This window comes from Choloepus didactylus, chromosome 2 (assembly GCF_015220235.1).
Source record: "Choloepus didactylus isolate mChoDid1 chromosome 2, mChoDid1.pri, whole genome shotgun sequence".
In the NCBI taxonomy this organism is placed as follows: Eukaryota; Metazoa; Chordata; class Mammalia; order Pilosa; family Megalonychidae; genus Choloepus; species Choloepus didactylus.
Window position 1 is genome coordinate 194569843 of NC_051308.1, and position 27212 is coordinate 194597054.

At 37.6% G+C, this 27212-nt stretch overlaps 1 protein-coding gene across 2 annotated transcripts in view; it reads right to left on the reverse strand.

Moving 5' to 3' along the window:
* ZYG11B (zyg-11 family member B, cell cycle regulator) overlaps window positions 1–27212 on the reverse strand; it is a 129837-nt gene that overhangs the window by 89982 nt on the left and 12643 nt on the right. For both annotated transcript variants that reach the window (XM_037827216.1, XM_037827217.1), the window contains one exon: window positions 2959–3124. In XM_037827216.1, the coding sequence (XP_037683144.1) occupies window positions 2959–3124 (166 nt within the window). The remainder of the gene's footprint in view (window positions 1–2958; window positions 3125–27212) is intronic.

A 27212-nucleotide genomic window follows, 5' to 3' on the forward strand; every position in this document is an offset into this window, starting at 1 on the left:
AGACATAAAACAGAATAGAGAACCTAGAAATAGACCTATACAATTATGAGTAACTGATTTTTGACAAAAGTACAAAAGCAGTTCAGTGGAGGGAGGATAGCCTTTTCAACAAATGGTGCTGAACAATTGGATAACCACAGGCAAATCAATGAACATTGACCTAAGTCTTATACCTTATACAAAAATGAACTCAAAATGGGTCACAGACTAAAACGTAAAACTATAAAACTTAGTGACACCACCAAATCCTGTCAAGGATATGGGGAAACTGGGTTAATCACACATTGCTAGTGGAAGTATAAAATTGTACAGCTGCTCTGGGAAACAAATTGGCAGTTTCTAAAAACCCACATACGCAACTACCATACAACCCAGCAATCGCATTCCTGAACATTAATCCCAGAAAAATGAAAACATGTTCACACAAAAACCTGTGCATGAATGATTACAGCACCTTTATTTATAATAGTCAGAAATTAAAACAACCTAGATGTTCGTTCTTCAATAGATTAATGTTCATCAGGGACAATGTGATATATGCAACAACCCGGTTGAATCCCTGAGAATTTTGCTGTGTGAAAAAAGACAATCCCTGAAGGTTGTAAACTGAATGATTCAATTTATCTAACATTTTAGAAATGAAAAAATTATAGAAATGGAGAACAGAAACAATTGCCAAGGGTTAAGGAGAGTGAGGCGGTTGGCAAGTGTAGCTGTAAAAGGGCAATGTGAAGGATCTCTGTGGTGATGGAAATGTTCTTTATCTTGACTATATTCATGTCAATGAAGTCAATATCCTGGTTGTGATATTATACCTGGTTGTGATATTGTACTACAGTTTTGTAAAATTTTATCACTGGGAGAAAATGGATAAAGGGTAAACAGGATCTCATCTATATTAATTTTTACAACTGCACTTTAGCATCAGACTTATTTTAATAAAAACAGCTACCAACATCATTAATCTTTTGATTGAGTAAAGAAGTAAAAATTTAAAATTTATATAAGTTAAACATTTTCTAAAATCAACATGCTTTACTAAAGAAAAAAATTAACTGGCATTAACATTTTCAAAGCACTCATGGGACAACTTTTTTCCCCAATATTTTATTATACAAATTTTCAAACAGAAAAATTTATGAAACAACTTTTAAAAATTGTGACAAGAAATGGCAACATGTTCTATATACTTTCAGCAGTAGCCACTCTCAGTTGTTTGAAGGTGGATATGATTTTTACAAAGAGTTCAAAATAATTTAGAACTCTTTCTGATAAATAAGGCAGGTAATCACAATGAGGTAACAAAACAAGGGCAGCAAGTTACTTTTTTGAACCTCAGTTTCCTCATCTGAAGGAAATTTGAAAAGAGGGAAAAAATACATTTTGATCAAGCATATAGTCTCTCTAAAACACTACTCAGAAGGACAATTATTTAGTTACACTTAATTAAAACCACTTCCATTATTATAGCCATAAAAAGCATTTGGCAAAATGCCTGACACCTTAATAAGCATTCAATAAATGTTAGCTGCTATTATTAGCTATTGGTAGTTATATTTCAAAAGGATATATTTCAAAAGGATAATTGAATCTCACAAAATTAAAACTTAACAGTTATTCTTTCGATTTACAATACTAGCTGTATTTCTTAGGAAAAATGGAATATATTGAGTATAATCATTAAATTAAGACTAGAAAGAACCGTCATCACTGGAATAATCTGTTAAATTGTTGTGCAGCCTTGTAAGGGACCTTTAACATTTATAGTATCTATTGACATTTATCCTAGTTCCTATGACAGGTTGGAAAAATTCTAAGAGACTACAGAATTGAGCACCATAGTGAAAACCAAGAAGTGTAGAGGTCCTCTACAAAATTATTCCAAAACACCTCAGACTAATTTTAATTACAGCCTCACTTCTCTCCACTCTTCTTTGGAATGCATTATGTGCCATCATACTTATTAATTATATACATTTTTTTTAAAGTCACAGCCAAAGTGTAAACCATCTTCTGGCATCTAGGAGCAGGGATACCTCTAATGTAGGTGTAGTAAGTCTATGTGGCACAGTGAGAAGGGCATAGAATTAGAATCAGACTTGCATTTGAACCAGGACTCTACCATTTACGAGCAGGTGTGACTCTCAGCAAGTTACTTCCCTGAATCTTTGTTACCTTATTTGTATATAAAAAGGGAAAATAATAGCTATCTTATAGGGTTGTTGAGAAAATTCAATAAAAATATATGCAAAATGCCTACCACATAACAGGTAGTCAATAAATGGCAGCTATTATTATTGCCAAATTTTCATTCTCTTTTATAGCTGTGGATAAATTGTATTCCTTACTTATCAGAGTTTACAACCCCAAAAGATACTATCTTTTTCAACTTAAAATTTAAATAGAAGTAACAAGAAAATATTCAATATATAAAACCAGAATTTCACAGATGCATTGAGACTTTCCTAACTTCTTTTAAAATGTTTTTGAAAACAGAAGTACTAAATTAGCTATGATTTCTTATTTTCAAAGGTCAAAAGCAGAAACATTTATATATAGTTTATGTTTCCATAACAGTATTGATTCTCCCACTGTCAAATGAAAATGTATGGTATTTTATGCTAGCAGACTTCTAAAAGCATACTTTGGATGCTAGAGAAGTTATTTCTGCCACAAGAATGGCTTCTTTAAGCCAAAAAAGGGGGGAGGGGTGAGAGAGAACAGGTTGCCCAGATTCAAAACAGAAGAAGTCCTAAAGAAAATGCTTATTCCAATTTATACAGTAAACAGCAGGATAGCTATAAATAAATGAATTCCTTTTCCTGGAACAAGGCTCATCTGGCTTTTTCTGTTATTTCTCAGAAAACAATCAAATGGCCACACCAGTACTTCAAATAATCCAATGCCAATTAATATTAACTGCACACAATTTTTGTTTCCTTCTGTTTATTTTTTTACCATGAAAAGCCATGGTCTGAAGCAGCCGATCAGCCACCTCCTGTGGGAAAACTCCAGGTTCCTGAAGACACAATGTTCCATCTTGTCTTGCTGAACAGAACTTCTCGAGGTGAGTAGTCAGGAAATTCAAGCAGATATCAAGTAAGGAAGAGGGAGACGCTTCCTCCTTGGAGCCCAGGAAGGAATACAAAGGAAACACAAAAGTCAAAAGGTTAGTTCCCAGAAAAGCAGACAATGAACCATTCATTTATCATTCAACAAGTATTTACTCAATATCTACCATATGTCAGAGACACAGTAGATTAATCCTCCTAAATTACCATCCATGTCCCTACCCTGCTCAAACCTCCAATGGACTCAATCAACCTAAAGATAAAAGACAAAATTCTTAAACTGTCAAACTGATGTCTGGTTTTCCAAAATCTAGCCCCAATTTGCTTTTCATCTTGATCTCTCACAAAATCAAACCTGACGGTTCAAATACAGCACATTTATCTTCGGCTAAAAGAATTTGATACTCGGTTAACATCTTCAAGAGTTGATCCAGTCTGAGGAATAATAGCTAACAAACACAAAGATTTAAATGTAAGTGTTTTAATTATTGAAATAAACACTCTAAATTCCCCCAATAACAATAATATAATTAAAACATAATTACAGCAGCTACCATTCACTAGGTGCTTTCTCTTTGGCTACGCTGTTCTACTGAGTGATTCATTACTTCATTTATTCCTCACTTGTATTTTTAATACATTTTTTATTGTGAAATTTAACATATATACATAATAATGATAACTTTTAAAGTATGATTTAACAAGTAGTTAGAGAGAAAATTTCAAAGAATGTTACGGGTTACAGTTCCACAATTTCAGTTGTTTCCTTACTGCAAAATATATATACAGAAAGGTGATAACTTCCAAAGTACAATTTAACAAGTAATTATATAGGTAATTTCAAAGAATTATGTCTTACAGTTCCATAGTTTCAGTTCTTTCCTTACTGTGAAATATAAGCTATATATAGAAAGGTGATATCTTTCAAAGTACAATTTAACAAGTAGATATAGAACAAATTTCAAAGAATGTTATGGGTTACAATTCCACCATTTCAGTATTTCCTTCTAGCTATTCTAATACCCTAGCATCTAAAAATATATATTTTTATAAAGATTCAGTATTCCTAATCCTCTGTTAAATCCTTTCTTGTCTGTTGCTACCTCTTCCTCTTGTTTAATCACTTTTTTGATCTTCAGGGGTGTCTAGGCAGTGACCACCTTAACTTGTTCATATTGTAAAGGGCTGTCGACATTATCGGGAATAGGACTGTATCTGGTTGTTGTTCTTAAAGAGGCTCTTGCCTCTGGGTTTTAGGACTTGTCTGGCATAGGAACACTCTGGTAGAATCTCAGATAGGGACCTAGTTATTTCGGGACTACCCTCACCCGTATTTTATAAAATAGTCAAGCATTATCTTCATTTTGCATAACTGAAAAATGAGGCTCAGAAAAGTAACAACTTTCTCAGCAACCCACACACAAGAAATGACAAATTGTTGCTTCAAAATAAGAACTGACTTGGAAGCCCAATTCTTAACTTACATTATACTGCACATATGACATTATTTTTTTAATTTTAAACTTTTTATTTTGAAATATTTTCAAAACTTACAGGACAGTTCCAAAAATAATACAAACCCCATACAAAGAACTCCAACATATCCTCATCCCTCCAGATACCCAGATCCACCAATTTTAACCTTTTGCCACATTTGCCATTATCATTCTTTCTATTCATCAGTCTATCGAGCCATCTACCTATCCAGCATCTATCTGTATGTCCATTTATCAATCCATTTTATGAACACTGGGAGTAGGTTGTATACATCATCCTCCTTGAACACTTAATACTGCTTTGTACAGTATTAAGAACAAGGATATTCACATATGTATCTACCTTAAGTGCAGTTCTCAAGGTCAAGAAATTTAATATTGATATAAAGCTTATAGTCGATATTCCAATATTTTCATATATCCCAATAATGTCTTTTTGACTCTTCTTTCCTCCCGTTAGACCCCACCCAGAATCATGTATTGCCTTTTTAATTTCTCTTTCTTTTCTTTGCTTTTTTCTGTCTCTAGGAGTGTGCATATCCTGACATTTTCTTTATAGTTACTACGGAGCCTAAATTTAACATCCTGAATTTGTAACAATCTCATTTGCTTTGATACCAATTTAACTTCAGTAGTTCCTATACACCTCCATCCCCCACCTTTATGTAGTTCTTATCACAAATTACATGTTTATACATTGTGAGTCCCAAACCACTGATTTCTCATTACATTTGATGCATTTGCCTTTTAGATCTTGTGGGAAATAAAAAGTAGAGGTACAAATCAAAACTGTAATAGTACTGACATTTGTATTTACTCCTGTCATTACCGTTACTGGAGATCCTTATTTCCTCATGTGGCTTTGATCTATTGTCTACTGTCCTTTCCATTCTCCCTGTAAAACTCTATTTAGTATTCTCTTGTAGAGTCGGTCTAGTGGTGACAATTCCTTCAGTTTTTGTTTATCTGGGAATGTTTTAATCTCTCCCTCATTTTTGAAAGTCAGTTTTGCCAGATTTAGAGTTCTTGGTTAAAGTTTTTTGCTTTCAGCACTTTAAATATGACAGTCCACTAACTTCTTGCCTTCATGGTTTCAAAAGAGAATTCAGCAAGGAAATGAAATAAGCTTCAGTGGCAGAGAGATTCCAAAAGGAGCTGAGAGGTCACTCTGGGTGGGCACTCTTATGTACAATATAGACAACCCTTTTTAGGTTCTAATGAATTGGGGTAGCTGGTGGTAGATACCTGAAACTATCAAACTACAACCCAGAACCCATGAATCTTGAAGACAATTGTGTAAAAATGTGGCTTATGAGGGGGGACAGTAGGATTGGGGGGCATGGGGATCACACTCCCCTTTGTCTAGTTTGTGGATGGATGAGTGGAAAGGTGGGGGAAGGAAACAAACAAACAGACAAGGGCCCCCAGTGTTCTTTTTTACTGTAGTTGCTCTTTTTCACTTTAATTATTATTCTGGTTATTTTTGTGTGTGTGGTAATGAGGGTGTCGGGAATTGATTTTGGTGATGAATGTACAACTATGTAATGGTACTGTGAACAATCGAAAGTACGATTTGTTTTGTATGACTGTGTGGTATGTGAATATATCTCAATAAAATGAATATTAAAAAAAAAAGAGAGAGAGAATTCAGCATTTTTATTGAGGCTTCCTTGTACATGACATGTTGCTTTCTCCTGTTGCGGCTTTCAGAATCCTCTATCTTCAGCATTTGACAGTCTGATTATAATATGCCTGAGGTTGGGTTGCTTTGGGTTTATCCTGTTTGGAGTTCACTGAGCATCCTGGATGTCTATATTCATGTCTTCCGCTAAATTTGGGAAGTTTTTAGTCACTATTTCTTTAATATTGTCTCTGCCCCTTTCTCTTTCTCTTCTCCTTCTGGGACCCCCACAAGGCATATATTGGTATGCTTGATAGTGCCTCACAGGTTCCTCAGGCTCTGTTCATTTTTCTTCATTCTTTCTTCCTTCTGTTCCTCAGATTGCATGATTTCAATAGCCTTATCTTCAAGTTCACTGATTCTTCCATCTGCCAGTTCCAATCTGCTGTTGAACTCTCCTAGGGAATTTTTAATTTCTGTTACTATGGTCTTCAACCCTGTTTGTTATAATTCCCATTTCTGTGTTGATATTTTCTTTGTATTTATCTATCACTTTCCTGATTTCCTTTAGTCCTTTGTCCCTGTTTTCCTTTAGATCTTTGAGCATATTTAGGACCATTTTTTTCAAGTCTTTGTCTGGTATGCCCCAGGTCTGGTCCTCCTCATTGATGGCGCTAGTGTTTTAATTTTCTCCTTTGCCAGGGCCATCACAACCTGTTTCTGTTTATGTGTTGTAATCTGTTGAAACATGGACATGTTGATATTTTAATGTGTTATCACTGGAAATTAAGACTCCGAAGCATCTATTCCTGAGGTAGTTGGCTTGCAAGACACTTGTAATTCTTCTCACCACCCACCCCTCACCACCCCTTTCTTCCAGACCTATAACTAGACTGAAGTCCCAACAGGCCCAAAAAGGTGAGGTACAAAGTCTGACCCATGAGGAGCTGCACTATACTCCAAAAGAACTGCATGATTTTTCCAATTTATATAGATAGAAATCAGGGGAATATGTGTGAGAATGCATATTAAGGGTGTGGGATAATGGTGAATGAACATAAAGTTAGAGATCAGGCTGAACTTATTGATATGGGCCCACTAAACAGAGATTCTGGATTCAATGTTGAAACTCAAGGGGTTAGAAAGGGCTCTAACAGTTTGTTCGGGTGGTTGGCTGAAGCATGGATCAAAGGGTGGCCTACACTGCCTGAGATCAAAATGCCAGACTGTCCTAGCATAATGTATAAGAGGGGATCCAAAGGGCCTAGAGAGACTGGAATGTTAGAGTGGATTTATCATGGAAGACCTGGTCATCTGCTCTGGTAATGTCCAGAAGATACACCTTTCACTAGACCGTAAGGAATAAATTTGTGAGACTAACTCCATCATCCCGAAGAGCTCTGTGGTTGCTCTTCTCTGTAGGTCAGATATTACTGTGGAACTGCTATCACTGAACCTGAATCCTTAAAACACAACAGGGATGACTGGATTCCGGGTTGGCAGAAGCCAAGTGGCAGCTCTTAAATGACAAAAGACAAAGTGGGGGTGACTACCATAACGGACAAGAGACTCAAAGCAATAATCAAAATAGTCTGACTCGCACAGACCTATGACATTGGTGAGTAGATCATGGGGTACCCAGAAGTAAAATAGATGTGCAGTCTACTAAATTCTTACTCGATCTGCATAAACAGAAGAGTTCTAGCTCAAGTGAACAAAAGTCTAACTTGAATTACAAAAATAAAGTCACAGCTCCTTCATCAGTTCCCCTTCCTGAGACAGTTTACAGACCCAGAGTACCTTGAATGAAGGGAAGGCTAGGTCCTCTTGGGGAATTGGCCTGTCATACTGCCAAAAATTTATACTGTTCTTTTTCCTCCCAGCCTTTCCCAAAGAGACTTATGGCCTTTTACTACGGTAACTATGCATTGGGGAAAAGGAAATGATTAGAATTTGGGGGGTTTTTAGAAACTGGCTTGGAGGTGACTACATCCAAGAGACCCAAAATGTCACTGTGGTCCACCAGAGTAGGAGTTTATGGATGTAAGGTGATCAATGGAGTTTTAGCTTAGATCTGTGTCACATATGTCCCCAAACCCATTCTGTAGTTATTTCCCCAGTTCTGGAATGCATAATTGGAATAGACACACTCAGCAACTGGCAGAATCCCCACATTGCTTCCCTGACTTGTAGAGTAATAAGGGCTATCATGGTAGGAAAGGCCAGGTGGAAGCTACTAGAACTGCCTCTACCTAGCAAAACAGTAAACCAAAAGCAATACCACATTCCTGGAAGGACTGCAGATTAATGCCACCATCAAGAACTTGAAGGATGCAGGGGTGGTGATTCCCACCACATTCCCATTCAACCCTCCTACGTGGCCTGTACAGAAAACAGATGGATCTTGGAGGATGACAGTAGATTATCATAAACTTAACAAGGTGGTGACTTCAATGGCAACTGCTGTTCCAGATGTGGTATCACTGCTTGAACAAGTCAACACATCCCCTGGTACTTGGCTTGCAGCTATTGATCTGGCAAATACTTTTTTCTCCATTACTGTTAGTAAAGACCACGAGAAATAATTTGCTTTCAGCTGGCAAGACCAGCAATACATCTTCACTGTCCTACCTCAGGGATATATCAACTCTCCAACCCATGTCATAATCTATCTGCAGGGACCTTGATTGTCTCTCCCTCCCTCAAGACAACACTGGTCTACTATATTGATGATATCATGTTGAATGGACCTGGTGAGCAAGAAGTAGCAACTACTCTAGACTTATTACATGTCAGAGGGTGAGAGATAAAGCCAACAAAAATTCAGGGTCCTTCCAATTTAACAAAATTTCTAGGTGTACAGTGGTGTGGGACATGTCAAGAAATCCCTTCTAAAGTGAAGCATAAGCTGTTACATATGGCCCCTCTTACAACCAAAAAAAAAAAAAAAAAAAAAAAAGGCACAATGCCTAGTTGGCCTCTTTGAGATAACATATTCTTCATTTGGGTGTGCTACTCAAGCCTATTTACCAAGTGACTTAAAAAGCTGCTAGTTTTGAGTGGGGACTGTAATAAGAGGAGCCTCTGCAGCAGGTCCAGGCTGCTGTGCAAGCTGCTCTGACACTTGTGCCATATGATCCAGCAGATACAATGGTTCTGGAAGTGTCAGTGGCAAACAGATTTTGACTGAAGCCTTTGGCAGGCCCCACAGGAAGACAGTCATGGAGCAGATCCTTAGAATTTTGTAGCAAAGCCCTGCCATACTCTGAAGATAACTACTCTCTCTTTGAGAAACAGCTTTTGGCCTGCTACTGGGCCACCAAGTTACCATGAGACCTGAGCTGCCCATCATGAACTGGGTGTTGTTTGACCCACTAAGCCATAAAGTTGGGTGTGCACAGTAGCACTCCATAACATGAGGAAGAGGTCTAAAATCCTATGGTCCCCACTCCTTCCACATTACCTTCTCTTTCCCAGCCCACAGCTATAGCCTCTGGGGAAGTTCCTTATGGTCAGGTAACTGAGACAGAGAAAATCTGGGCCTGGTTTACAGATTGTTCTGCATGAGATACAGGTACACCCAAAAGTGGACAGTTGCAGTAGTACAGCCCTTTTCTGTGATATCCCTAAAGGAAAGTGGTGAGGGGAAATCCTCCCAGTGGGCAAAACTTCAAGCAATGCACCTGGTTGTTCATTTTGCTTGGAAGGAGAAATGGCTGGAGGTGCGTTTGTATACTGATTCATGGGCTGGCACCAATGGTTTGGTTGGATGGTCAGGGACTTGGAAGGTACACGATCGGAAAATTGTGACAAAGAGGCCTTGGGAAGAGGCATATGGATAGACCTTTCCGAGTGAGCAAAAAACGTGAAGATATTTTTGAATGCTCACCAGAGGGTAACTTTAGCAGAGGAAGATTTTTATAGTCAAGTAGATAAGATGACCCGTTCTGTGAATACCAGTCAGCCTCATTTCCCAGCCACTCCTGTCATTGCCCAATGGGCTCATAAACAAAGTGACCATGGTGGTAAGGATGGAGGATTTGCATAGGCTCAGTAACATGGACCTCCATTCACAAAGGTCAACCTGGCTACAGCTACTGCTGAGTGCCTAATCTGCCAGCAGCAGAGACTACACTCAGTCCCCAACATGGCACCATTCCCCAAAGTGATCAGCCTGCTATCTGGTGGCAGGCTGATTACACTGGACCACTTACACCATGGAAGGAGCAGTGTTTTGTTCTAACTGGAATAGACACACACTCTGCATATGTGTTTGCCTTCTCTGCATGCAATGCTTCTGCCAAAACTACCATCTGTGGACTTACAGACTGTCATGGTATTCCACACAGCATTGCTTCTGATCAAGGAACCCACTTCACAGAAAGTGAAGTACAGGACCGATCACATGCTCATGGAATTCACTGGTCTTACCAAGTTCCCCATCATCCTGAAGTTGCTGGATTGATAGACTGGTGGAATAGCCTTTTAAAGACTCGATTACAGCACCAACTGGGTGGCAATTCTTGCAGGACTGGGGTAATGTTCTCCAGGAGGCTGTATATGCACTAAATCAGCATCCACTCTATGGTGCTGTTTCTCCCATAGCCAGGATTCATGGGTCTAGGAATCAAGGGATGGAAATAGGAGAGGCACCACCCACTATTACAACAAGTGAGCCATTAGGAATATTTTGCTTCCTGTCCCTGCAACCTTAAGCTCTGCTGGTCTACAAGTCTTAGTTCCAAAAGGAGTACTTCCACCAGGAGACACAATCATTCCATATTGACCTGGAAGTTATGATCGCCACCCAGCCACTTTGTGCTCCTGATACTTCCGAATCAACAGGCAGGGAAGGAGATTACTGTACTGGCCGGGGTGATTGATCCTGCCTATCAAGGGGAAATAGGACTGCAACCACACAATGGAGGCAAAGAAGAGTTTTCCTGGAATACAGGACAGCCCCTAGGGCATCTCTTAGTACTACCATGCCCTGTGATTAAAGTCAATGGAAAACTGCAGCAACCCAATCAAGGCAGGACTACCAATGGCCCAGAAACTTCAGGAATGAAAGTTTGCATTACCCCACCAGGCAAAGAATCATGGCCAACTGAAGTGCTTGGTGAGGGTAAAGGGAACATGTAATGGGAAGTAGAAGGTAGTTATAAATATGAGCTAAAACCACGTGACTAATTACAGGAATGAGGACTGTAATGGTTATGAAAATTTTTCAAGTTTGTATAAATACAAAAAGCAAATATCTTTGTTTTCTTCCCTATGTTATCCCCTTATCATATGACATAAGTTGTGTCAGCTTCATATTGTAGTCCTTTTAAGTTTTAGAATATCAAGGTTAAGAATGAATATTACCCAAGGACTTGCACCCTTTTCTGAGGAGTTAGTGTGCTTTAGTTGTAGGTAGGACAGTTGAGTATTCATTTAGAAATTAAGTATGGTTTATGGAGATGTGTATGGCCGCCAAGTTGACAAGGGGTGGACTGTTAAGGCTAAGTTCATGTGTCAACTTGGTCTGGTTGTTTGGTGCCCAGTTATTTCAAAAACCAAGCATTAGCCTGAGTTTTACCATGAGGATATTTCGGGGACTTAAGTCCTTAGTAAACTGATTACATCAATGGCTGATTACATCTACAATCAACTGAGGAGACTGTCTTCAACAATGACAGACGTCTCATGCAATCAGTTGAAGGCTTTAAAAGAAGTGACAATTTCAGCACTCAGAAAAGAGAATTTCCATCTCTACTTCAGCCAGCCAGCTTCTCCTGGGGAATTCATCAAAGACTTCTATCAGAGTTCCCAGCTTACGACTTGCCTATGGAATTTGGACTTGCCCATCCCCACTGCCACATGAGCCAATTCCTATAAAAACCCTCATATCTGAATTATACTCACACACACACAACACACACACATACACACACGTATTTTTCTCCTGTTGGTTCTGCTTCCCTAGAGAACCCTAATATACTACCATCAAGGAAATGTAAATGAAAACCACAAGATACCACTTCACAACTGAGATACCACTTCACCCCCACCAAGATGGCTATAATCAAAAAAATGTACAATAACAAGTGCTGACAAGGATGTGGAGAAATTTGGCACCTTCATATATTGCTGGCAGAAATGTAAAATAAGCGGTCACTTTCGAAAACAGTTTGGTAATTACCATTTGACAGAACAATTCCACTCCCAGGTATATACCTAAGAAATGAAAACGTGTCCACATAAAAACCTGTATATGAATGTCCAAGGCAGCATTATTCATAATCGCCAAAAAGCAGAAACAACCCAAATGTCCATAAATTTATAAATAAATAAAATGTGATTTATCCATGAAATGCAATGTTATTAAGCAATAAAACAGAATAAAGTACTATTGCATGCTACAACATGGATGAACCTTGTAAACATTATGCTAAGCGAAAGAAGCCAGTCACAAAAGACCACATATCATATGATTCATTTACATGAAATGTCCAGAATAAGCAAATCTATAGACAGAAAGTATTGGCTGCTTTGAGCTAGGAGGAGGGAGGTTAAGGAAAATTGAGAAGAATGCTAATGGGTACAGGCTTTCATTTTTGGAGTTCTAAAACTGATTGTGAGAATGGCTGCAAAATAGTGTGAAATAAAGAAATAAATGGGGGAGGGGGGTATGAAGGAAATAAATGAAGGATGGATAAACTTTCTGAGTATATAATTTTTAGAAGCCATTTTGGCAGAAGATACCCAGAGAGTAATACTTAGAATACTCAGAATTATTATTGTCTGCCATATGCCAATCAACCATTCTAAAATATTTTCTTTTTGCAACTGGTAAAATACCTTCAACAAGGAACAAAAGGAGTTGTTTGATCTCACAAAATTATCCTTTTTTAAAAGAAATTCCTTCTAATCACTATGTTAATGCCTGTTAGTAAACATAAAGCTTTTCTACATCAGTTGCTCTTCTGTTGGGAAGTTAAGGACCTGCTTAACAGTTAAGGTCCTGGGCTTAACAGTTACGTACCTGGGCTCTGGACTAGACTGCAAATCCCAACTTTTCATTTGTTAACTGTGTGACATTAGACAAGTGACCTCACCATTCTGTTCCTTAGTTTTCCCTTCTTAAAACAGCAATAATGAAAGTACCTATTTCATAAAGTTGTAAGGATTAAATGAGCTAAATCAAGACCCAGAGAACTTAGAATCATGGATGGCATACATTAAGCATTTGATAAATATTTGTTATTACTGCCATTATTACCAATACTAGTATAATGTTGTTTAATTTTTACATGTATGTCATTTAGCCCCAGTGACAAGTTAAATTCCTTGAGAACTGAGACCATGGTTTCCTTCTTTATAGCTTCAGTAACATCTAGCTTATGGCCTTGCACATGACAAATACAAAATAAGTCATGGAATCAAAAAAAATTTTTAAGTGAATTAACCTTAGTTAGAGGTCATCTCATCCAATTCCCTCATTTCAAAGATTAGGAAACAAGAATAATATCTGCAATGGATTAAAACACATCAAATATGTTTCAATCCATTAGTTCATAATGCTACAAAATGAAAGCTAATTAGTCACCTTTAGAGGACACTAAGGAACCAACTCTTCCTTTTTTTAATTTTTTTTTTTTACATTTTTTATTGTGCAATATGACATATATACAAAAAAGTGATAACTTTCAAAGTACAATTTAATAAGCAGAGAGCAAATTTCAAAGAATGTTATGGTTTACCTTACCACAATTTCAGTTATTTCCTTATTGTGAAATATAACATATATACAGAAATGTGATAACTTTCAAAGTATAATTTAAAAAGTAGCTATAGATTAAAAAGGAAGAAAGAGCCAAAATCAAAGAACTAATGGATCAACTGAAGAAGCTAGAAAATGAACAGCAAACCAATCCTAAACCAAGTACAAGAAAAGAAATAACAAGGATTAAAGCAGAAATAAATGACATAGAGAACAAAAAAACAATAGAGAGGATAAATATCACCAAAAGTTGGTTCTTTGAGAAGATCAACAAGATTGACAAGCCCCTAGCTAGACTGACAAAATCAAAAAGAGAGAAGACCCATATAAACAAAATAATGAATGAAAAAGGTGACATAACTGCAGATCCTGAAGAAATTAAAAAAATTATAAGAGGATATTATGAACAACTGTAAAAAAAAAAAAAGAAAAAAAAAAAAGTAGCTATAGAGCAAATTTTGAAGTCATGTTATATGTTACAGTTCCACCATGTCAGTTATTTCCTTCTAGCTATTCTAGTACCCTAGAAACTAAAAAAAAAATTATTTATCTAAAGATTCAGTATTCGTAATCCTTTGTTAAATCCTATCTTGTCAGTGGCTACCCCTCTCTCTCATTTGATCACTGTCTCAATCTTCAGGGATATCTGGGCAATGACCACCCTAACTTATATTGAAAAGGGGTGCTGACATGAGGAAGGGGGATGCATCTGGTTGATTTTCTTGGAGAGGCTGTTGCCTCTGGGTTTTGGGACTTATCTGGCATAGGAACACTCTGGGGGATTTAAGTTTCTCAAAAGTAAATTTAGTGAGTGAAACTTTTATAGAGTCTCAGATAGGTACTGAGGTATTCTTTAGTATTTTGGGAACTACTGTTGGTTAGGGCATGGCATACTGTGAGCATTTGGAATATCTAGCTGGAGCTTGCATAAGAGTAACCTCCATGATAGCCTCTAAACTCTATTTGAAACCTCTTGGCCACTGAAACCTTATTTTGTTGCCTTTCTTTTCCCTGTTTTGGTCAAAAAAGCCAACTCTTTCTATCAAAAACTGATAAATAAAGAGAAAGGCTAAAGTATTTATCCTGACTTTCCTATATGAACTGTACCACTGAGTAACCAGATAGCAGGTGAGGGGAAGTTTCCCTTTATAGAAGTATTTCCATAAATAAATGAAGAAGGAATGACAGTATTAGAATATTGTCATTTTGCAACTAATATATTTATGATGTATGCATTAAGCATCTTTGGCTGCTAATGACACAAAAATAAACAAACAGAAATTTTGTGCCTATTGATGACTACACCACCACCTATGAAATCTTTTCCCCACCCCCAACTCCCCAACCCCTATCCCCACCAAAGAAAAATCAAACCTGAATCAGATTAAATGCCTAGATCCAACTACCATATTGCAGGAAATATAGAGCACAGAGAAAATGGAAAACTATACCACAGAAATGCAATCAGCAAAATCTCAAGTAAAGGACAGGGCATGTGATCCACTTCCTCAACATATAAATTGAAAGAGAAAAAAAAAGAGAGAGAGAGAGAAAGAGAGATGGAGGGGGAACCTATAGATCAAAAGAAACCTAAAAGTCATATATTTTTAAAAAGAAGGCAAAACTAAACTTTAGACTTTAGGGATGTACAATAAGATGATAAAACTAATGAAAAGTAAACAAGCAATTACCAAAAAGTCAGAATGGCATTTCTTTTGGAGAGAAAGAGGAGTTTGTGTTGGAGAGGGTTCATGGAAATCTTCTGGGATATCTGGAAAGGTCCTATCTCCTTTCATGGTTAGTGGTTACAAAGTGCTCATTTACCTTTTAACTATTTATTGGGCTATATGTTTATGCCCCTTTTCAATCTGTGTTATTTTAACAATTAAAAGATTTTTTAAAATCTGTAAACAGAATCTGAGAGGCCTAGGTTGCACAGTAAATGGCAAATCAGATCACTGGACTTCCAGTTTAACTATCTTATTATTTTCTGTCATATGTCAAGCACTGTGTAGGCATGTTACAGACAGCATTTTTAATAATAAAAGTTAACTCTTAATGACCACTTACTATCTACTGATCACTGTTCTAAGCATTTTATATGTGTTTGTTTATTTAATCTTCACAAAACACGCTGTGAGGTACCAGGGCTCATTCGGCGCCCTGCCCTCCTCTCCATTACTAAGATACACACAGCCACCTACATGACCAGGTAACAGGCCCCTCCACCCCAGGGTGGGAAAGCATTAAAACTTCCCTCCTCTAATCACTGTTAGTAACCAAATCTCCCAAGATCCTGTTGCAACTACACGTCGTGAGAAACTCCATTGTCACAAACCTTTATAACCCTCTCCACCTCGGCAAGCCTCTTCTTCTGTCTGTGGAATGGCAGAATACTGACTTCACTCTCCCGACCCGCCGCCATAGGGAAAAACTGTCTCCTGTTTTGTAAGTCCCTAATTAAATTTATGGGTAACTCCGTGCCAGGCGTGTTCTTTGGTCTTGGGACTAATTTGGACTGGAACAAACTCGATGAGGTAGGTGTTATTATTCTCTCCATTTCACAGATAAGGAAACTGAGGCACAGAGAAGTAAAGTAACATGTTCAGAAACACACAACTAGGAAGGAGCAGAGCCGTGATTTCAACCCAGGCAGTCTAGCTCCAGAGCCTCTGCTCTTATCCACTACATGATACTACTGCCTTTTCAACTTTATATTTTGATACCAAGTATATTATCTCTCCTGATACTCAAAGCAGATCTGTGACATGGACAAGTATAGTTAACCCACTTGAAGATGAGGAACAGAAAGGTTGTATATTTAGCCAGTGACAGAACTAGAGCTGTACTCAGATATCTGAGATCTGCTTCAAAGCTAACAGAAGTACTGAGAGATCAGTGTTCCTATTTTACATTTAAGCAAATAGTTGCCTCACAAGAATAACAAGAAAGGATAAAAGCAAAAGTTAGTATTAGGTGTCTAAAAATTAATCTCTTGGAAATTCCTATTCAGAGGTTTTTCCCATTACCAACTAAGCACACCCCAGGCAGAGTAGAAACAAAGCTCCTATTGGAAAAGCAGAGAGACAAGGTCAAGCCTGACTTCATTTGGATGAGGCAATCCACCAAGTTCAAAGACTAAATGATTTCTAGGAATAACAAACAGGAAAGTTCCCTCTAATTAATTGAAATGGCTTCTACTCAATCTGGCCCAACCCAGCTGTTTAACGCGCAGCTCTGATCCTATAACTCCCCTTCTTGAAAATTTTCAAAAGCTGTTTATCGTCTACAACCGCAGTTCTCATGCTGGGAACACATACAAGGGGTTCCCAGCAAAGGTGTCCCAGAGGACTAAAGCTACAAGATGAATGTGGCACATCTTCTTAGAACATCAAACATACTCAAAGATTATTTGAGGGGAGGAGGGGGTGGCAGACTAGAAGATTATTTGAGGGGAGGAGGGTGTAGGAGACTAGAAACAGAGGGAGTTAAATTATGTAAGCAGTAACTAACAAAATATTTTTATTTTGCAACAAATATTTTATGAAAAAGGTAAACTTTGCACGAATTTTTAAGATAAAACCCATAATTACCAAGAAATCCCTGTTTGTAACACTGGTTTCAAGCAAGTCCCTTCCCTATCCCACAACAAATTTAGTTTCCTCTCCTGTTAGAATTAAAAAGTTGGAAAAACAGAGATGCTGAGAATAAAGTATGAACTCGTTAGCAAGATATTCAAAACTGTTTTACTACTTGGCTCTAACTTTCCTCTCCAGCCTCATTTCCCACTCCTCCCATACATGTTACTGCCAGATACACCAAACTAACTAACCTACTACTTGCTGTTCTCTCAGCACAAAAGGAAACTACACACTTTTGAGCCTCTGTTTAGACACATGGCAAAATCTTCAAGATTCAGTTCAAATCTTTAATTCTGTGATGCCTTTCCTAATTTTCCAAGGCAAAATTAATTTTACTCTCAGCACCTGAGAAATTAGGCTGTATCATTAATAACAGCTATTACATATTGAATGACAAATGTGTGGTGCCATACACTAATCAAGGCACTTTATATATATTTGCAATCCTCAAACCAAACAGGTAGGCAAACTGAGGCTCAGAAGGATCAATACACATAGCCAAGATAAACAGCCAGCAGATGGCAAAGAAAAAATAAAATCTCAAGAGCTCTCTACTATGATATACTTACTATGTATTAGGTTCTGTTAGAGAGGTCTTTGGATCATTAGCTCATTCTATTTCTACATCCTATGAGCCAAGCACCATCACAATATATGATTTAAAGATGAGGAAACTGAGGCTTAAGTATAAATCTCTTTCCCATATTCATACAGTCAGCATATTACTAAACTGGAACTCCAAGACTAAGTCCAAAACTTACATTTTCAAGCTCTCAAATAACCATAATATAATAACACAATCATAATTATTTAAAACTTACTATGTACCAAAAACTATGCTCAGTGTTTTGCCTACATAATTTTATTTTTTCTAATAAGAAACCTACAAATAAATTTCCATTGGTATCTCCATTGCATAGATGAGGAAACTGAGGCTTTGAGAGATTAAGTAATTTGCCCAATGTTACACAGATAATAAGTGCAAGAGTCAGAATTAGACCCCAGACAATCTGACCCCAGATTTAAGTCTATGCTTTTAACTCTATATATCCTGCCCTTTATGTCTAACTCCAAAGTCAGTTTTCTTTTACAAGTCTATGTTAAACTATTGTTATTTATGACTATGTTTGCGTTTGCCTCCTCCACTAGACCATGAACTCTTCAAGGTCAAGGAACCTATTAACCTTTTCTTTATATCCCTAGCATTCAGCATAATCCATGGTATTCACCTGTATAAGAAAATAAACTAACAAGTTCAAATTAGGACCGAGTGGTAAAGGAACTTGCCCAGTGTCACAATACCTGTAAAAAGTGGGGCCAGGACACAAACTCAGATCTACTGATTACCAAATCCATACTTTTTCCACTACAACATGCTTCCTCTCAAGCAATTAGAAAGATTATTGGTCTGGCACTGATAAAATGCCCAAATATAATTTGGGGACCATCTGGTTGTTACAATAGCCCAGACATGAGGTAATGATGTTATGGATTAGGGTAGAAGCAATTAAAACAGGGAAAAAAAATCAAAAGTGAGAAATATTTTGAAGGAAAAACTGACAAAATGTAGTAAGTGACCAAACAGGAAAGGTGCTGATTATCTATGAATCCCCAGGACCTAGCACAATGCCTGGAACTCTACTAGACAGGTAAATGTTCTCTGAAGGACTGGCCAACATTCATACAAAATACTTTTGACATATACTATTTCATTTAGCCTACACAACAGTCTTGTGAGACTGGTACAGACCACTTTGGATATAGAGAGACTGGAGTTCACAAAGAATAATTTAGTCAAATCCATCTAGTTAGTATGTGACAGAATTGGGCTTTGAACCAAGGCTTTTAATTCCAAAGGTGATGCACTTTCTTTTATCACATAGAGCCCCTTCAGATGAAGGCGAGAGAAGGGGTTAGGATGAAAAATAACTCCCAAGATTTAAATTAATTGCTAGCCAGGAGGGGGGGTGGGGGGGATGGTGGGGAATGTGTTTGTGTAGAAAGAGAGATAACACAACAAAGCACAAGAGTTAAAATATTAAACATTTGGGGAATCTGGGTGAAAGCCACATGGGAATTCTTTGTACTATTTTTACAATTTTGTGTAAGTCTGAAATTGTCAAAACAAAAAGAAAATAAATAAAATAGTGATTAATACTCCCATGACCTCACTGACCTGACAAGGGACTATTTCTTCAGGAGAATTTATTATGATCATGGAGAGTTGTCTAAGGCAACTTAAAAGAAATGGAACTAATGATTTGAAGAAAGAACTAAGCTGAATATACAGGTTTGAATTATTACCCCCTAGTGGTGACAGCTGAAATGGATAAATTCTCAGAGGGAGAGAGATAAAAAGAGATGACTCAGCACTATAATTAACTATCACAAGTACAACAGGAAAAATGACATGGTCCCTGAGCAATGGCTGAAAAGATACCCTATGGTAAACAGGAAAACCAATTTCAGCCTGAAAGAACAGAGCAGTCCATCTTTATTTAGTTATTTTGGTTAACATGATATTTTCTCAAAAATGACATAATCCTGATATTGTGAATTATTCAAATAAAATTAGCCCAGGTGGGTCCAGTATAAATTGGCACAATTTTTCTGGACCTAAAGGACTTAATAACAGTCTTAAAAATACCCATACTCCCTGATCCAGTAATTCCTCATTCAGGAATCTACAAAAAAAAAAAAAAAAGAAAAAAGAAACAGATATGAACAAAGATATTTATACAGAGATTTATCACAGCTTTTCTAGTAAAAAATTAACACACATAAATGTCTAAAATAGGGGGAAATGGTAAGCAATTAAATATGAACTCTAGAAAATTAGCAGCAATTTATGTATTTCTAAATAACTTTCAATGACATGGCAAAAGGCTAACAGAAAATATTAATCTAAGATAAAAAACTGTATAGGAAGTATTTCAATTATACATCTATACATGAACAGGAAATGATATTGCCTGAAAACTTGTTTCAGAATGTAAAGTGAGAAAGCTACCTCTGAAATAAATAACATGTATGGTATACTCTACACTTTTATTTTTCCTATATTGGCCATAATGTAACTTCTCACCACTGCTCTTTTTTTTTTTTTCTTTTTTATTGAGATTGTTCAAATAACATACACTTATCCAAAGATCCAAAGTGTACAATCACTTGTCCCTGGGTACCCTCATATAGCTGTGCATCCATCACACTTAATTTTTGTTCAATTTTTAGAAACTTTTCATTACTTCAGACAAGAAATAAAAGTGAAAGATGAAAAAAGAAAAAAAGAAAAGGAAACTCTAATCCTCCCCTATCCCTAACCCACCCCCCTCAATTGTTGACTTGTAGTATTGATATACTACATTTGTTACTGTTTATGAAAAAATGTTGAAATACTACTAACTGTAGTATATAGTTTGTAATAGGTATATAGTTCTTCCCTATATGCCCCTCTATTATTAACTTCTAATTGTATTGTCATACATTTGTTCTGGTTCATGAAAGTCATTTCTAGTATTTGTACAGTTGATCATGAACATTGCCCACCATAGGATTCAGTTTTATACATTCCCATCTTTTGACCTCCAACTTTCCTTCTGGTGACATATATGACTCTGAGCTTCCCCTTTCCACCTCATTCACACACCATTCGGCGCTGTTAGTTATTCTCACATCTTGCTACCAACACCCCTGTTCATTTCCAAACATTTAAGTTCATCCTAATTGAACATTCTGCTCATACTAAGCAACCACTCCCCATTCTTAAGCCTTGTCCTATATCTTGGTACCTTATAATTTCATGTCTATGAGTTTACATATTATAATTAGTTCCTCTCAGTGAGACCCTGCAATAATTGTTCTTATGTGTCTGGCTTATTTCACTCAGTATATTGCCCTTGAGGTTTTGTCATCAACCCATTTTTTTTTAATATGGTTTTGTTCACTCACCATACATTCCATCCCAAGTAAATAATCGATGGTTCTCTGCATGGTCATACATTTATGTGTTCACCACCTTCACCACTATCTATATAAGGGCATCTACATTTCTTCCACAAGGCAGGAGGGAGAGTCAAAGAAGGCAGAGAGGCAAAAGAAAGAGGAAAAAAAAAATGACAGCTAGGAAGCAGCAAAAGGAAAAATAACCTTAAATCAAAGTAGAATAAAGAATCAGACAATACCACCAATGTCAGGTGTCTAACATGCCTCCCCTATCCCCCCCTCTTATCTGCATTTACCTTGGGATATCACCTTTGTTACATTAAAGGAAGCATAATACAATGATTCTATTAGTTACAGTCTCTAGTTTATGCTGATTGCATCCCTCCCCCAATGCCTCCCCATTTTTAACACTTTGCAAGGTTGACATTTGTTTGTTCTCCCTCATAAAAGAACATATTTGTACATTTTATCACAATTGTTGAATACTCTAGATTTCACCAAGTTACACAGTCCCAGTCTTTATCTCTCCTCCTTTCTTGTGGTGTCTCACATGCTCCCCACCTTCCTCTCTCAACCGTATTCATAGTTACCTTTGTTCAGTGTACTTACATTGTTGTGCTACCATCTCCCAAAATTGTGTTCCAAACCACGCACTCCTGTCTTCTATCACCCTGTAGTGCTCCCTTTAGTATTTCCTGTAGGGCAGGTGTCTTGTTCACGAAGTCTCTCATTGTCTGTTTGTCAGAAAATATTTTGAGCTCTCCCTCATATTTGAAGGACAGCTTTGCTGGATATAGTATTCTTGGTTGGCGGTTTTTCTCTTTCAGTATCTTAAACATATCACACCACTTCCTTCTTGCCTCCATGGTTTCTGCTGAGAGATCCGCACATAGTCTTATTAAGCTTCCTTTGTATGTAATGGATTGCTTTTCTCTTGCTGCTTTCAGGATTCTCTCTTTGTCTTTGACATTTGATAATCTGATTATTAAGTGTCTTGGCGTAGGCCTATTCATATCTCTTCTGTTTGGAGTACGCTGCGCTTCTTGGATCTGTAATTTTATGTCTCTCATAAGAGATGGGAAATTTTCATTAATTATTTCCTCTATTATTGCTTCTGCCCCCTTTCCCTTCTCTTCTCCTTCTGGGACACCAATGATACGTACTTTATGTACTTCGTTTCATCCTTGAGTTCCCAGAGATGTTGCTCATATTTTTTCATTCTTTTCTCCATCTGCTCCTTTGCGTGTAGGCTTTCAGGTGTTTTGTTCTCCAGTTCCTGAGTGTCTTCTTCTGCCTCTTGAGATCTGCTGTTGTATGTTTCCATTGTGTCTTTCATCTCCTGTGTTGTGCCCTTCATTTCCATAGATTCTACTAGTTGTTTTTTTGAACTTTTGATTTCTGCCATGTATATGCCCAGTGCTTCCTTTACAGCCTCTATCTCTTTTGCAATATCTTCTCTAAACTTTTTTATTTGATTTAGCATTAGTTGTTTAAATTCCTGTATCTCAGTTGAAGTGTACATTTGTTCCTTTGACTGGGCCATAACTTTGTTTTTCTTAGTGTAGGTTGTAATTTTCTGTTGTCTAGGCATGGTTTCCTTGGTTATCCAAATCAGGTTTTCCCAGACCAGAACAGGCTCAGGTCCCAGAGGGAAGAAATATTCAGTATCTGGTTTCCCTGTGGGTGTGTCTTAGAAAATTGCTCCACCCTTTGATGCCTCAGGTCACTGTGCTTTTCTGCCCAGCAGGTGATGCCTGTTAGCCTATAATTCTTGGCTGGTGTGAGGAGGTATGGCTGTGTTCCCCCAGGCTCTGGGGTCTGGTTCTCAATGGAAAGGGCCCCACCCCTTTCCTCTTAGAGAAGATAGACTCCCTAGGGGGAGGTCATTAGCATTTCAATGGTCTCTCTCTCTCTGCTTGTGCTGTCTCCACCCTTCCCCGAGTCAAAGCCCTGGAAACTGAAAATGACTGGGGCTTTCTCTACTGAGCCGAAAAAAAAAAAACAGATAGTCCCCTTCAGACCCAGTCCAAGGCGACCCCCCAGCTCTCCAAGGTCAGTCGTCACCCAAAGCATCTGTCTGTTTTTTGGGGATGTGTACCTGTAGTGAGCAGTTCACACTCGCTACTTAAACCCCCAGTTGGAGCTCAGCTGAGCTATATTCGTTTGCTGGGAGAGAGCTTCTCTCTGGCACCACGAGGCTTTGCAGCTCGGGCTATGGGGGAGGGGGTCTCACGACTTGGATCCGCAGGTTTTACTTACAGATTTTATGCTGTGTTCTCGGGCATTCCTCCCAATTCAGGTTGGTGTATGATGAGTAGTTGGTCTCGTTTGTCCCCCCGCAGTTATTCTGGATTATTTACTAGTTGTTTCTGGTTTTTTGTAGTTGTTCCAGGGGGACTACTTAGCTTCCACTCTTCTCTATGCCGCCATCTTGCCTTCTCTCCTCACCACTGCTCTTATATGACTTCCCTATGTAGTTTGTCATTCCCCAGCTTTTGCCATCTTATAATAATGGATTGGATTGGCAAAGGAGTCCTAAGGGAGTTTTTAGGAGAAAGAACAGGAACAGCTATGATGCGTGAGGGAAGTATATAGGAAGTAAAAAGGGAATTTTGAGAAGTATATCTGTGAACTCTCTATTCTACTTCCCAGTGTTCCAAAATATGCAAATAACGGTTTTGAGTTGTTTCAAAAGGACTTTGGGGTTATGGGTTTATATTCCCTGGATTATGACACTCCTCTGATACTAGACCACATAGTTCACAACTTAAATAGTTACATATATTTACATAAACATTTAAAGGATTAGCTATCTACTAAAGCTAGGTAATACACAAGTATCTTCTTTTCTGCTCCTATCTTTAGATACCACAGAGCCGGACCTTGAAGAGACCAAAAATAAAACAAAACAAAACAAAAAAAACAAGAAAAGAATAACTGTACTGAAAGGTTCAGAAGAAGTCTTACATGACACTGCTTAGTGCAGATAAAGAAGGCTCTTGAATACTGAAGGAAAGAAAAATAAGTGATAAGGGGAATCTCCACCATTACATCTGTCTAACACTTCATTTTATAAAGTCCTTTCAAAACAATCATCATGATTACATGAAGGATCTTTACTGTTCAGGAAATTGAGTTCAGAAAAGGAAAGTTACTGGTAGCAATAATGCTTCCCTTTCTTTACACATGTTGTTTCCTCTCCTTAGAATGCCCTTCCCCTTCTATCCATCTATCAAATTCCTACTCATCCTACAAGAGCCAGCACATATCCCACTCCTCCATGAAGCTGCCCCTCACATACCCATTTACAGGCAGATGTAATCACAGTATGCTTCATACAAAGTTCTATTATAATTACCCACTTTTATTTGTTTAGATGGCTGTCTCCCCTCTAAACTTTGACTTCAAGGAAAGTTAGTGGTTCTCAAATGTTTTTCATCCATAGTCCATTTGGTGAGGGAGAAGGGACACAAAAACTTCATAGCTCAGTCACTTTTTCATGACTTTGTTACCTATTTTGTTGGTTTGTTTGTTTTATATATTTAAAGCTACATTCTATTATTGTATTGCCAAGGTCATGGTAAAGATGCATTTTAACATTCCGAGCAGTGGCCCCTCTAGGTTCCATAGGGTGGGAGGAGGGGACACACTATAATTGAGGTCAACTGTTGGAATGGACCTGGACTTCCACTGCTGCTAATATTATGAAAAATGAAAGGGACCCTAATAGATCACACATCTTTTATATGTGGGAAATGAGGCCCTATAACATATATTTAATAAATTTTTGCTGAATGAAATAGTAAATTACTAAATAGATGGCTTGTCTCAAAACTCATTTTCTCTTCATGACACTACTTCAAGAAATATCTAATATAAAGAGTATTAAAAATGCCTAAATTCCTCAAAAACAGACCCTGTGTACTTCAGAATCTCTAAATAATGAAGTCTATTTTTTTGTTAATTTCAAGAAAAAAATGCTTTATGGATGATGCTGGTAACAATGTCTTAGAGTAAACAAAGCACATTCACATGCTTTATTTCATTTGATACAAAACTGTGATGAAGTGAAAGGAAAAGCATTACAAATTTAATTTTGTAGATAAGGAAGCTGAGGCACAAAAATGAAGTGACTTCTCCAGAGGAATCATAGTTAGCAGAAAGAATACTGAAGCTGGATTTTAATACTAGCTGTACCACACTGGGCAATTTAGCTTTTCTGACTCTCAGTTCTGTCTTTTGCAGAATTTTGTTGGGGACTGAATCATGTTCCCCACAAAAGTCATGTTCAGGTCTCAACCCCTGGTCCTGTGGCTGCGAACCCATTTGTAAATACGACCTACAAAGATGTTATCAGTTAAGGTTAAGAAAGAGGGTGGGCCTTAATCCAACATGACTACGGTCTTTGTAAACAAGGGAAATTGGACACAGAAGAGAAGCAGTAAGAGCAGCCAGAAGCTGGAAGTCAGTGGAACTCAGGGGAGAAAGAAGACACCACCAAGTGCACTGCCCAGTGACAGAAAACCCAAGGAACCCCAAAGATTGCTGGCCAGATTGGCCTAAGGAAGAAGCAGACTTCTGGCCTCTGAAACCATGAGCCAATACATTCCTGTTGTGAAGCCAACCCATTGCATGGTATTTGTTTTAGCAGCCAAAAAACTAATACAAATGGGGATATTAGTAATTAGCTAATGATGCTGTTGTTAGGATGATGTGAGAAAATGCATTTAAAGTTCCAGCAAAATGCTTGACATAGAGAAGATAATCGGTAAATGTTCCTTTCCCATTTACTAGCCACTATCTTGCAAAAGTAATATAAATTAGAGCCTCAGACACATAGGAGGGCAAGCCCAGAACTGCAAATTCTCAAGAAAGACTTTTCCCATCCAGACTCCATGTCTAGACAAACAAGCATCCTTGCATCCCTACACCATTAGGCAGATATCTTTTAGGCCACCTTTTCATAAGTGATGTGGGCCTTTTCAGGGTCCTGGCTTTATATAGCAGTCTTAGTTCTAAGTCATATCAATCAGGCTCAAGATTCATCTCCTACCTGAAAGATTCCTAAGACTGACAAATTCTACCAGTGGAACACATGGCTCTGAAAGTGCTCTTTTTAATCCCTGGGTGATTTTCTTCTAAAGATTGGCCCAGAAATCAGGTGACTACAATGATTACGAACTTGGCAATTCAAAGATTAGAAAGAAAATTTATATTAACATCTTTCTAAAGGACAGAATAGTACTATGATTACAAGTATGGACTCGGGAGTCACACTATCTAGATTAAAATGACAGCTCTACCACTTAACAAAACTATATAACCCTCAGCAAAGTACTTAACTTCCCTGCACCTCAGTTTCACAATCTGTAAAATCCAGACAATAACAGTACCAACCATACAGTGTTGTTGTCAAGATTAAACAAACTAATGTATGCAACACACTTAGAACAGTGACTAGCATATAACAACTGCTTGATAAATGTTAGCTATTATAGAATATAAATTCCATAGAAAAAAACACTTTGTTTTGTTCACTGTTGAATTTCCAGAGCCTAAAATAGAGCCTACTATATTGTGGGCACTAAATGTTTATTGGATGAATAAATGAACAGTGAAGAACAAATTTATTGTTAGGTGTACTTAAAATACTTGTTTGCCTCTAGAGAAAGACAC